Source organism: Dendrobium catenatum, unplaced genomic scaffold, assembly GCF_001605985.2.
Source record: "Dendrobium catenatum unplaced genomic scaffold, ASM160598v2 fragScaff_scaffold_370, whole genome shotgun sequence".
NCBI classification, from domain to species: Eukaryota; Viridiplantae; Streptophyta; class Magnoliopsida; order Asparagales; family Orchidaceae; genus Dendrobium; species Dendrobium catenatum.
In genome coordinates this window covers 2863041-2876815 of record NW_021318832.1, presented here as the reverse complement: position 1 = coordinate 2876815, position 13775 = coordinate 2863041, and the positions used below count along the sequence as shown (strand labels likewise).

The 13775-nt window shown below is 31.7% G+C and overlaps 2 protein-coding genes across 5 annotated transcripts in view; both read left to right on the top strand.

Annotated features, from left to right (window-relative positions):
• The first annotated feature begins 455 nt into the window (after nt 1-455).
• Nucleotides 456-5379, top strand: LOC110105324 (cytokinin dehydrogenase 6). The gene is made up of 5 exons (XM_020834774.2): nt 456-1058; nt 1305-1432; nt 2527-2829; nt 3860-4128; nt 4935-5379. Exons 1-5 carry the CDS (start codon nt 467-469, stop codon nt 5257-5259), a joined length of 1617 nt encoding a protein of 538 aa, XP_020690433.1. The 5' UTR covers nt 456-466; the 3' UTR covers nt 5260-5379.
• A 2533-nt stretch (nt 5380-7912) lies between these two features.
• LOC110105261 (heterogeneous nuclear ribonucleoprotein Q) overlaps nt 7913-13775 on the top strand; it is a 39698-nt gene continuing 33835 nt past the window's right edge. The window contains exon 1 of one of the 4 annotated variants that reach the window (XM_020834692.2): nt 7913-8019. The gene's annotated coding sequence lies outside the window, so the exon portion shown is untranslated. Of the gene's footprint in view, nt 8020-8080; nt 8098-8153; nt 8246-13775 lie in introns of those variants that run through there. The other 3 variants (XM_020834702.2, XM_028693812.1, XM_020834688.2) reach the window with 3 other exon arrangements.

Here is a 13775-nt window from a genome sequence, read left to right as displayed (position 1 = left end):
TCAAACCTCTGCCAGAACAAAACCCATAAGCATATAATAAATACTGCAACTAGTCATTAATGAAATTCCTTTGTCCCATTCTCATCCACAGTACTATCAGCAATCTCTCCTCCCCTTTCTTTAGAAAATATTAATATTAGAATATTCAAATCAGATTTATGTTAAAATAATAAAATAAAATATTTAAAATTTTATTATGAACAGTAAAAATTAAGAAATTTTTAAAGAAAAATGAAAAACATCATAAATTAGTTTTATCTTAACAAAATATTCAAATAACTTTTAAGTTTTAGGATTTATCTTATAACTCTAAATATTTTATCTTTTTCATCTCAATATAAAATATATCAAAATATTTCAATATAATTTATATCTTATATTTAATTCTATCTCTCTTTTTATAAATAGGACCCCAATTCATCATTTTCTTACACCAAACCTTCTTGCTACTCTATCTCCCTCCCCCATGAATCTCCATGTCATGCCATCCTTTCTCAAACCCACCACTCTCCTCCTAACCACCACTCTCATGTCCATCCTCATCCAATCCCCCAACTCCCTCCCTACCACTCTCCTCACCCACCCCATCTCCACCCATCTTCGTTTCGACTCCCTCTCCCTCTCCGCCGCATCCTCCGACTTTGGCGGCATTGTTCACTCCCATCCTTCTGCCGTCTTCCTCCCTTCCTCCCCTTCAGATATCGCCTCTCTCCTCCGCCTTTCCCACTTCTCCCCTCACCCATTTACCGTCTCAGCCCGCGGCCTTGGCCACTCGACTCGTGGTCAAGCCCAAGCCTCCGCCGGCATCGTCATCAACATGCCATCCCTCGACAGCAGTATCACCGTATCGACCGATGGCATGTTCGTAGATGTCGGCGGTGAGCGAATGTGGATTGATGTGTTGAGAGAGACTTTGAGATATGGTTTGACACCAAAGACTTGGACTGATTATCTTTACTTGACACTGGGTGGAACTTTGTCTAATGGTGGAATAAGTGGGCAGGCTTTTTTGCATGGACCGCAGATCTCCAACGTTCATGAATTGGACATCGTTACAGGTTAGATTTAATTTGCTTTGTTGATTATTAATTGATTTTAGGTTATTAGTTAGAGTATAATTAGTTGTTAGTTAGGTATTAGAGCTTCTTAATTAAGATAATGACGTGATTAAAGTGTGTTAATTACGAAGAACCTATGATGCACTTACAACCGTTAGATCAGGAATCTACAGCTTGTAAGACATGAGTGGTCACGATTTTTTTAAACAAATTTTAGTGTTGTAATTAAGGAGGGTAATTATGCAGGTAAAGGGGAGATGGTGAGCTGCTCGGAGAGTGCCAATCCTGATCTCTTCTTCTCTGTATTGGGAGGTTTGGGACAGTTCGGGATCATTACGAGGGCCAGGATTGCTTTAGAGAACGCACCCAAAAGCGTAAGTTGTCACGAGCTAGCTTACTGCTTCCAGTGGTTAATTATGCACTTAATTAACTCGATAATTATCCACTTAATAATTAAGTCGACGTTAATTAATATAAATTTTTTATCTATATAAATATAATCATTTTAACATAGGCCAGTGTATCATTATTTCATATTGTGTAATTTATGAAAATTTTTATATGAATGATATATATGCTGGTTAATTAATTAGCCTGCTTGATTAAAAAAAAATTGTCAATAAAAAATTAAAGAACAAATTTTCATTGAATTGATATTTTATCAAATTCTTAAGAAGCTACTGAATTAATATATAAACAACAAATAAGATTATTCACGATTAAAAATAAACAAGCAGGCCATATTCGAATTTATTTATTTCTATGATAATCTTTTAAAATTTTGATCAAACTTATTTAATTATATAAACAATCAAATTATCATCGAAGGCACTGCTTTGTGTACCTACTGGCATGCATAGAGAGATTATTACTTGCAGAGTCCGGACGTAACTTTTCATATGGATTCCAATCATATGAAAACACGTGTATTTTCTCTCTCTTGGACACATGTGTACAAAGTTGAGAAAAAATGCACATATCTTTACGTGATTGGAGTATTCCGAACAGCATCCAGACTCTGCACATACACTACATGTAAATCTTCCAATACCAGCGGATTTTTCTGACGGAACGGGCGATTTTCCTGCAATTATTAAAATTTCCAGCCGTTTTTCGATTGTTAAAACCCTGTAGGAATAAACTACATACGAAACCGAGGCCGACGTCCTTTTTCCAGCAACTGTAATTTTCGGTGGTGTTCCAGCGGCTATCACAGTCGGAAATTACTGGCACGTAAACCGCAGAAAAACCGTCAGAATTTACCAGCATGTCGACTGCAGGGAAACCTCCAGCAATTACCGGCGGTCAAACCACCGCTTTTTCTTGGAGTCCAACCGTACCGCGAAAATGCTGCCGGTGTTTTGTGAATTTCCTGTAGTGATAATAATTTTTCGGCATGCATAAAAGCTGCAAACCGAAGACTTTTCATCTGTGATGAACAAATTAAATACATGTGATTGTGATACAGGTGAGATGGATGCGACTGATGTATACAGACTTCGAGCTGTTCACAAAGGACCAAGAGCTGCTTATATCCATTAAAGCTGAAGGGGAAGGATGGAGACTGAACTATGTGGAAGGATCTTTGCTTATGGAACACAGCTTAAAGAGCAACTGGAGATCTCCCTTCTTCTCAGAAAAGGATCTGAAGAGGATTAAAAAGCTGGCTTATGGTAATGAGGGAGTCATATATTGCTTGGAAGCCTCCTTCTACTATGACTATCATCATGGAAGGAACTTTAGTAGAGCTGATAAAACTCAAATGGATCAGGTAATTTTTTTACGATTTAAAAGTTTTCAAATTTATGTATACTAATTGTTTTCTTTATTTAAAAAAAAATATTTTTATATTTTGTATATATTTTATATCAAGATCAAATTAAAAGAATAAAAATTTAGGAGAAAAATAATATGCTTATTTTTTTTTTTTTAATTATTATTTTATGATTTTATTTGAAATTAAAAAAGAAGATGACTTAGTAGGCATTTATATTTATATTATCTTGAAAAAAAAACAAAATAAAAAAATAAAAATAATAATTAAATATATATAGAAGCAAAGAAAATATCAAAATAAACAAAAAATTAAAATTAATGGTCTATATTATTTGATAACCAGTATTAATAGATCAAATAAATCTCTATAATGAAAATATAAAAAAAAATCAAATTTTATTTATCATCTCTCTCACCCTCTCTTATTATTCTTAATTATTTTAGAATTAATAAACGATAAATTAAAACTCTCTCTCTCTCTCTATCTCTATATATATTATTCTTAATTATTTTAGAATTAATAAATGATAAATTAAAATATATAACTCGAAATTATGATTATAATTATCATAATTTGAATTTCTTGAATTTATATTTGTAATTTTCTCTCTCATCATAATAGTACTTTAATTTTATATTTTAATTTCCATTTTTTTTATTTACATACTTCTATAAGAAAAACTATCTCCCAATATTCTTATTATTCTAAAGTGAATTAAAAGATATTTTCTGAAGTTTGTAAGACAATAAGTTTTGTCTTATAATTAGTACATGATAATGATCAATGAATAACATATTTATATAGGAAAAAAAAGATAGTAATAAATTAAGAAAAATATGTTATTTATAAATAATGTCAATAATAATGATATATTATAATTTAAAAAAAAATATTGCAATAAATATTGAACAAATATGTTAATATAATAATTCTAATAACTCTGACAAACTTCATAATTGAAATTATATTATATTTTTGAATGCTTACTTAATCTATGTAGTGATCATAGCCTTTTGTTTTTCAGGATATTGAAGAATTGCTTAGAAAACTAAGCTTTGTATCTGGATTTGCATTCAAAAATGATGTCACTTACATGAGTTTTCTGAATAGAGTTCATGATGGCGAGCTGAAACTAAGAGCTATGGGGTTATGGGATGTTCCACATCCATGGCTCAATCTCCTTGTTTCAAAGTCTAATATAATGGATTTCTATATTGGAGCGCTCAAAGGAATAATATTGAAGACCAGCAAATCCATGGGTCCAATACTTGTTTATCCAACAAAAAGATCAAAGTATGCTTATGTTTCACTCATCAAACCATTAGTTTACCATCTCTCTCTCTCTCTCTCTCTCTCTCTCTCTCTCTCTCTTTCTCTCTCTATCTCTCTATCTCTATATATAGAGAGAGAAATACACATTGATAGCAATTAGAGAACTTTAGTTGGCAAAATTATTTTCTTGGATACAATTTTATTTAATTAACATTAAGGAAAGGAGATCTCTAATTATCAATGTTCATAATGTGTGTTTCATATAACTCATTGCTAAGAGTTATAGTAATATAGTTTTAAAAAAAATACAAAATATTAGTTTTTGTTGGACTTTTTTATAAAATAATTTAAGATTTTCAATCACATTGATAACAATCTTAATTAATATAAAAAAAAAATCACAAGCACAAAAATGGTAAAATAATTATCTTAGGCTTTGTTTTGGACGTTTTTCTTATTGTTTTATAAAACAACTTTTTAGTAAAAAAATTATAGTTCAAGAAACTTTTTATACTAGAGTGTTTTAAAAAGCGATAAGAAAGTCATCCCAAATAAAAACTTAGGCTACGTTTGGGACGGCTTTCTCACTACTTCTTAAAGCAGCTTTCTAGTAGAAAATTTTTAATTTTTGTACTAAGAAACTGCTTTAAGAAACAGTAAGGTAGTTGTCCCAAACAAAATCTTAGTCACAACTGTAAAACGTACGTGTGGCTTATTTTGACATTTAAATATAATAAAAAATATGGCTATAACTCAATGTTTAATACTCCAAATATAATGCATAAACATGTTTCTTGTTTGATAAACTAATTATTTAAGATTTATAGATGGGATGAAAGGATGTCCACAGCAATTCCAAATGAAGAGGTGTTCTATTCCATAGGAATCTTACTATCCTCAGAGATGAATGATTTGGAGCATTTGGAGAACCAGAATGCTGAGATATTGAAGTTTTGTGATCAACAGGGCTTGAACTATAAGCAATACTTGCCTCATTACACAAGTATGGAGGACTGGAAGAAACATTTTGGTAAAAAATGGGGGAGATTTGTTGAGATGAAAAGCAGATATGATCCCAAAGCAATTTTGTCACCTGGGCAAAAAATTTTTGCACATCCAGTAGATGAGCTTTGTGATCTCTCTGATCACTAATCTTTCTTAATTATGTAGAAGTTTGGCTCTATTTATTGTGAAAACTTTGTACATAGTACTATATGTTATGCTTTTTCTTGCAATGTATATATATGAATGATAAGGGTCTGTTAATTATGTGGAGTCAGAATATCTTCTATGTCAAATCTTTAAAATAGAGGATTTAGATCTCTTTTTAATCATAAATGCTTTATTGATTTTTTTAAATATATGTTTAATTATGTTTGATAGCTTAGGAGATGGTCTGTTGATTTTAAATGATGTAAAATATTGTAGTAAGTTATCTCTCCAAATGAGTTTCTCGTAACCACTGGAATTTTTTTTGGTAGATTTATGGTGGAAATTTATGCTGGAAATCTTTTTGATCGATAATTAAAAAATATATATTCCATGAAAACTTATTTTTTCTTTGTTGGAGTGAAGTACTTTCTCTCCTCAACAACCTATCAACCCGCTAACCCGTCACTAAATAGAGACTAGTGACGTGAAGGAAAGTAAAATAGAGCCAAACTTATAATATTTCTTTGTTGGGGTAGTGGCTTTAGTCACTTTACACCCAAAGGAAATACTAATGGTAACAATAATTGTAGAGACTAGTGACAAGAAGTAAACTAAAATTATTGAATGGTTTATTCCAAATAATAGATAAATAATGTAGCAGGTGATCCAGTAGATACGAATCCCATATTTTTATCATTAGAGATTGATTCTAAGTAGATGAAAACTCGCAAAGATAGATACATGCACTAGATGGAAATAATGTGGTTGGAGGTCGCTTTGGACTAGGTAGATGAGCATAACTGAGAACAACTACGTACTCATAAAGATATTGTCAATATCCACCACAGGATGAAAGACCAAGAACTTTGGGTAGGAGTTATGGAGTAAAGTATCCAAATGTTTCCCTTAAGATGAAAATTATGATTAGTTAGTAAAGAACTCGAGGTGTCAAGTTGGGCCTTATTATTATAGCTTGATTAAGCCTACTAAATGATGTTCTATTAAATTGTTCAACCTTAAATACGCTTCCCACACAACTTGAGGGCATTCACTATAGGATGACTTTGAGTCATGTCATGCTGCAACACCACTTGCCAATGACTATCTTACTTTCTAGTGGTGATTGTTTTGTAACATATTGATGGGGATAATCATTTGTGCGTGACAATAAATATTAGCTTATAAAAATATTTATAGTACACGATACACATATGTCAAAAATAAAATATGATGTTGAGATAAAAATGTATGCATAAGAAAGAAAAATATACTGATTAAGCATATAATATTCTTGATTGCAAGATGAACATAATAAGAGCAATCAAATATAATAAAGCTACTAAAAGATTTGAGTAAGCTAGAAACAATTTATAAATTACCAAAATTAGATTTTTATGTTATATTTAATGATGAACATAAAAGCTTTCCCCCAATTTTCTCCATTAGGTTTCATAGTATAATCTCTTCCTTTCTTGATTTTTTTTTGCATTAGTTACTTTTCTTATAAATTCTTTTGGTATAGTTAGCCTTTTATGTTGTTAAAAACATGATCAATCAACATATAGATGCTAGGGTTACATCAAGTATTGCTAATTAAGCATTATACTTCACAAATAACTCATAATCAACTATTTATGATAAACTCTTTTAGATCATATAATAAGATTTAGGGCATTGTACAAATTTTTTATGTAAATATTTTAATTTTAATTATTCATCTCTCATTTTCAAAATAGAATGTAATATACAATTAATATCATTATTATCATGTTTATTATATATATATATAAAGATCAAAATCATATGCGTTTGACTGAGTAATAATATCATTAAAAAAAATAACTTTTCAATGCCAATTTATTAACATCCAAACCTTATTTTTAGTATATTTTGTAAGAAACTTTTCATAATTTTTTGCCCATGTAATTCTTATTTTATGATATTTATACAAACTATCTATATTCCACATGAAATTATTATCTCAATAAAGACTTTATGATGCAATCATTGTAGCTCAAAACTGGATCTTCAATTGAAAGTGTGAGCACTTCTTTCCCAGTTCTCCATTAATAGAAGAAATATCCCCACCTTTTAACATTTTAAGGCCTCATTTAGAATAGTATTCTTACTTACTGTTTTATGAAGCAATTGCTTGGTTTAAAAATTTGTTGTACTAGAGAGCTACTTTCTAAAACAATAAGAAAGTTGTCCAAAACAAAGCCTAAACTAGGTCCCTTTCAACTAAAAATTTTCTAAAGCTCTTTTACTTCATGCTCTCTCATTATCCTAAGTAATTGCTTTCACCATGAGAAAATTAGCCCTCAACCACGAAAAATTATTAGGTGCGGAGTGTGTACCATCCGCACAAGCATTGGGTACCTAGCGGTACCCGTACTCGTACATTTACCGCTAGGTACCCAGTACTTGTGTGGACCGTTCTCCCCGTCCGCACTCCACACCAAATAATCTCTCCTCAACCACATCAAGCAAGCATGGTTGGGAATTATGCTCCTAATAGATTTATAATAGGTATATTACTTTATTCATATTACATAAAGGCCTATTACCGAACCTGATAATGGATCACGAGTGGGCCAGGCCCAGGACAAAGATACTAAAGAGAATAATAAAGGGATCTGAAAGGTAAATGCGTAAAATTACAAACTAAATAGCTGATTCGTGATATTTATCTATCGAAACCCTACGCTTTATCCTGAGGTTTATTCGCTTGCGCCAGCGGAAAGCACAATCGCATCGACTGTACGCATCAGCTATTTCTTCTCGTCTTTCTCTTATATTTTCTTGTCGATTTTCTGTGATGCAGTTTGTTCGTTGTCGGTAGGGTTTACAATAGCTTGGTTTGATTTGGTATGGTTGTTTTTGTGTTAGGGTTTCTTAAACAGTTAAACCCATCTGAGGTTTATCTGCATATAGAATTTTATGCGAAACATGAACATATTTGTGGACGCGTTGATTCTTTGTTCAGGTTCGAGATATCGAATTTTTTTTTTTTAAATATTGTTTTCTTTATTTGGTCATTGGTTGTATTGATTCTTAGATATCCAATTCCCGGTAGTGATTAAGGGAAGGGAAACTTTCGAAGCAATTTCCAATTTTGTTTGAATGCAACTTTAGAGGTATGAAGACAATATTTTTGTCTGGTTTTGGGGGCGAGGATGGGAGAGGGAAGCAGTGGAGGAGCAAGTCTGTTAGTTTGCTGGGGAAACGATTTTGAGTGGCGGAAGCTGCAGAGGAGCTATTTTGGAATTTCATGGTCTTACTTCAGAATTCACGATTGATGTCAGATAGAGTTATACTTGTTATGGAAGCTTTGTTGAATCTGTTTTGATCAATATTTACCTAATGTGATACTGCATTGATGCCCGATAATTTGGTTGCATTGCGATAAGAATTTGTAGTAGTTGTGAGTAAAAGGAAAACTGTGTTCAGTGTTGAATGATTTCGTGGAAAACTGAATTGTATCTCAACTAATGAATAATCTATTTGCTATTGGAAATTACTGAATATATTCTTAAATGCTTGTCTGGGGTATGTTGATTAGATTTCATAGCACATCCTTGCTTCAATATATCCAAATAAAGATTACAAGACGTTAGCAGATGCTTTATATATAATTAATGCTTATGTGATTTTGAGGAAGGTGTGATGTATGGCTTATAAAAGTTTTAAATTTTTTAATATCTCTGCTAAACTCTAGAAATTGTGTACTTGTGATGGATTCATTTGTCAATGCATTTTCTAGGCCATATTTTTCCTTTCTTTGGTTGCTGATTTGTATTTTTCTATGTAAGAGACTAGAAGAGCACTTAGTTGCTTTTAGAAGTGAAACAAAAAAGTCAAAAATAAGTTAAACAATCAAAAGAAGTAATTTTTCTAGGATAAGATTATTGGGTTCTTGTAGGTGGAAAGTTGTTGTCCATGTATTATTGGATTGCTATAGATGAAAAATTGTTGTCCATGGATTACCTGATCTAATATCCACGAATTATTGGATTATTGTAGATTGAAAGTTGTTTTCCTCGTATTGCTGGGTTATTGTAGATGGAAAGGTGCTAGTAGTAGATTCATGATTATTTTGCAACTTCTCTCCAAATAGATTGCATATATTAGTTATTCCTTAGTTGTTGATTAGTTTAATAAAACTCATTATGGTAAAGTCTCAGTGGATTTTTGGTAAAGTCTCAATGGATTTTTGTATTTTGGGGAGTTTATTGGAACATTATTTAGTTGAGGTTGTCCATTTTCAATTTTTTAAAAATAAAATGTAAGCTATTCTCTATGTGTTTAGCTTTTCCTAGCTGGTCAATATTTTTCTTAATATTTATGATGGATTAGTTTTCAAAATACATTTTTTAGAGATTTTTTTTTTTCATTTGATAGCTTAGTTTTTCTAGCAATATTTAAAACCACATTCATTTCTAAATACCCAATGCCTTTGCGTTTTATTCAACTTCAACACTACTTTTTGAGGCCACAAATTCTTTCTCAACGTCACAAGGTTTCCCCTTCCATAAGTATAATATATAGAGTTAGTTCTTCAGTTTGATGCATCACCAACCCAATGAAGATATGTGAAAATTTTGATTTACTTGTTTTATTTATTTTTTTTAAAGGGGATTTACATGCAAGCACTTAAAATTTTCTCATTTATATATTTAATGCTTAAACTTCATTATTTTTATAATATAGCTCTTAACCATTATAGTGAACCAAATGCAAGTAAGATAGTTGCAATGAATCTTGCATTTAGCAAGGGAGGTACCATTGGATCTCGTTAGAGAAGCCATCGGCTAGAGTAAGAATGTGTGAAGAAGGAGAGGAGTTTATGAAACTTGCAGATTTAAGTTAAATCAACCCAATGATAGGATTTACTAAATCTAGGATTTAGGGCAAAAAGGTGGAAAAACTAGATGTAAGATTCTATAGGATTTAAAGTTGTTTTGCTGTTTGGAAGGATTTAGGTTAGATCTTGCTCAAATCTTGCTTAAACTGTTGTTTCTCATCCATGTATGGTGGCAGGATGAACTCACCTGATGGGATCAATGTTGTGAACAATGAAGAAAGCATGTAAGGATCTCGATTAAATATGTAATTGTGAAAGCTTTGAGTGCTATGTATGTAAATTCCCCCTTCTTTAATATAATAGGCTCTTTTAGTGTAATTTTTGTGGTAAATCCATTAATAGCTTCAATGTGGTCTTTACTAGGGTTGTTCATCTATTGGTAGATGAGTATGCCCACAAGGCATTGATGCCTACTTTTATTAACCGGTGTGTTGTAAGTAGTGATCACTTTTTTTTGGTTGAGTCCATCGGATTTTCTGTGGGCTTACATCCAAGCATTCATTTTTCTTGAAGTAGATCAAGAGTATACTTCATTTGTGAAATAACATGTCTTATTTTGATTGTGCCACTTCCATTTAAAGTATCTTATTTTGATCGTGCTTCTGTCATTTCAAGAAAGTATTTTGGATTTCTTAAGTTTTTTTATCACATTCTTTTATGAAATACCTCTTTCATTTTCATTAACTCTTCCTCGGTATCACTTGTCAATATAATATATACAAACATGATTAGGATTGCCCTATTTTTTCCTTTAGATGAGCGCTTGATGAAGATAGTGGACTCAACTTGACATTGAATTTATCCGCACCTTTTAGCATAATGGTAGAATATGCTAAACCTGGCACAAGGAGACTGCTTAAGGCCATATGGAGTTTTTTTGTGTCTTCATTTTATTTATGTTTCCTTGAATTTCCAATCCAATGGGATCTCCATGTATACTCCCCCTCAAGACCCCCATTAAGAAAATCATTCTTAATGTCAATATATGATGTACAGGCCAGTCAAAATTTATCTTAAAATGGTGAATTCTAATTGTGTTGAGTTTGACAACGGGAAAGAAACTTTTTTGTAGTTAGTATTATATGTTTGAACACACCCATTTGTAACATGTTGAGTTTGAGATTTATATTTGGCTATAAAAATCCTTTTGCATATGAGCATTTTTTCTTGGCAAAAGTTCAAAAATTTTCCATGATTCGTTCTCTTTTAGGGCTTGAATATTTTTTATTACAACTTTCTTCTACTTAAGGGTTTTGAGAGCTTCATGATTATTATTTAAAATTTGTATTATATCAAGTAACAACACCAAATACAAGTGAAATCTTTTCTAAGCCATGAAATGATAGGTTGGATGTTTTGTGCATGACCTCATTGCTCAAGGTTACGAGCTTACTCTTATCAAGTTGTACTTCATTAGCCATTTAACTAGGTTCGGGTTTTTTGGGTGTGTTGGGGATATATTGATTGCTATCTTTCATTGTTTTTTTCCCCTCCTAGTATAAACATGAACCTCATCTCCATAGGTTGCATTTATTGATAAGGTGTTGGGAGGTTTGAGTTCTGCTGAGGCTTTAGAAGGTTTGGATGTATTGGTGATGTAATGAGGGAGTTTGCAGTTCAAATGAGGCTTCACTAGGTTGAATGTGGGGCTATGAGAAATGTTTATCCTCCATAGGTTTGATTAGAGATGATGGTGAATAATCAATAAGTTTCAAACTTGAAATTCTTGTTCTTGAATTCCCTCTCTCTATATTTCGAGTTTGGAGCAATAGAATTGATGTTCAATGATTGTTACATCAATGAAATCGTAAGTTTATTTTTGTGACAAGGAAAAAACATTTTGTACCATTTTTTTATTTGTGAGCATCTAATAAAGATACCCTTGATAAATATAAATATAATTTTCTTTGGTGATGAAAATAAGCAAGGCTACTCAAAGATTTTTGGAGGAACAAAAAAAAAGAATAATTTTGTTCTTTGGAAATGAATAGCAAAGTTTTAAATAGTGGTTTGAAATCAAATTATTCTTAAAACATTCTATTAATGCGATTTGTACATGTTAGCTCAATATCTCCCCAAAGATACTTAGAAATATTTATGGAGACTTGTAGTAATCTAGCCACCTTTAAGAGGTGCTTACTTTTTCTTTCACAAATGCACTTTGGTAGAGAGTGTCAACATAGGAGCTTTTGGTGGATAAGCCTTTGAACCAAGATAAAATTTTCTATGATCAATTTGAATAATTTTTTGGCATTATCAGTTTTTAGGACTTGAATTTTGGGTTGAAATTTAGTATTAATGATGGTGTTGAAATGGCATTAAAGGAGAAGCATAATATTAAGTTAATTGTTGTAGAGATGAGGATGCTCAAGTGGATGAGTGGCTTTACTCTTAGAGACATGATACGAAATGAGCATATACGTGAAAAGGTTGGAGTAGCTCCAATTGTAGATAACATTAGAGAGTCGCTTTAGATTTGTTCGCATAAAATGACGGCCTTCCGATGACTTGGTTAGGAGAGCAGATGTATTAGATTTAGCTTATGTTAAGAAAGGTAGAGGTCGACGTAAAAAGACTTGGTTAGACAATATTAGAAATGATGCTTCTTTATTAGATTTAAATGAGAATTTGACTCTTAATAGGACACAATGGAGAAAAAGATTCAAATAGCCGACCACACGTAGTGGGATAAATAAAGGTTTGTTATTGTTGTTATTGATAGTGTTGAAATGCCAAAAATTTGTTTCGTTTTGAATTTTTCTTTCATTAAGATGACCCAAGTGAGACAAGTATGATCGTGATGAAGGAAATAAACCTTTCTGAATTTAGGGAAAATTTTGACTTTACATAGTTACCACACATCACTATGAATTAAAGCAAAAGGTTGAGAATATTTGTTAAGTTTGACTGTGATATGTTTTTAGCCATATAACAATTAACAAATTTCACACTGAAAGTTCTTGAGTTTTTACTGGCGAATAAAAAAGAAATGAATTTTTCAAGATAAGTAAAATTTGAGTATTCTAAGTGATAATACTTAAGCTAGGCATTACTATCATTATTTTAAGTGTGTTTAGAATTTGAAGAGGGGATTTTGGTGAATATATAACATTTTTTTAAGCCCAAACCTTGCTTGAAGGGTCATTTTTTAGAAGGCAGATTCTTGACCATATATCTTCGCACTTACATTCATCCTCCTTGAGTTCAAGCGTCCAAAGTGACAAATTAGTTAAAAACTTAACAATATAATTATTTATATTTATTGCTAATTCTCTTTAGAATTTTTTTAGTCCTCTATTTCATTATGTGTTGCAATCAGGAAGTTTAAGAGGAAAAGCTTGAATTTTATTATGCAATTCACTCCCTATTTATAGATCTATACAAGGTGTATTGATAAGGAAACAAATAACTCTATAATAATGAGAATACAATTATTCCTGAATCAATAAATCAACTATGGAAGGAATTAATGTGATCCAGGTAGTCTTCCCATGGATTACTGTTCACAGCCGTGGATTTCTGTTGTGATCGTGAGGTTGAGATTTAACACTCCCCCTCAAGCTGGGAAATATGGATCCATCATTCCCAGCTTGTCAATCATTCGGAGAAAGGCAGAACTGTCCAATCCTTTAGTAAGGAAATTTGCAAGTTT

What these genes read in the sequence shown, in the direction of transcription:
- LOC110105324 (XM_020834774.2), top strand. Translation starts at nt 467, where the DNA reads ATGAATCTCCATGTCATGCCATCCTTTCTCAAACCCACCACTCTCCTC. An exon ending in TGAATTGGACATCGTTACAG is followed by an intron (nt 1,059 to 1,304) that starts GTTAGATTTAAT and finishes GTAATTATGCAG; the next exon opens with GTAAAGGGGAGATGGTGAGC. An exon ending in TATCCAACAAAAAGATCAAA is followed by an intron (nt 4,129 to 4,934) that starts GTATGCTTATGT and finishes TAAGATTTATAG; the next exon opens with ATGGGATGAAAGGATGTCCA.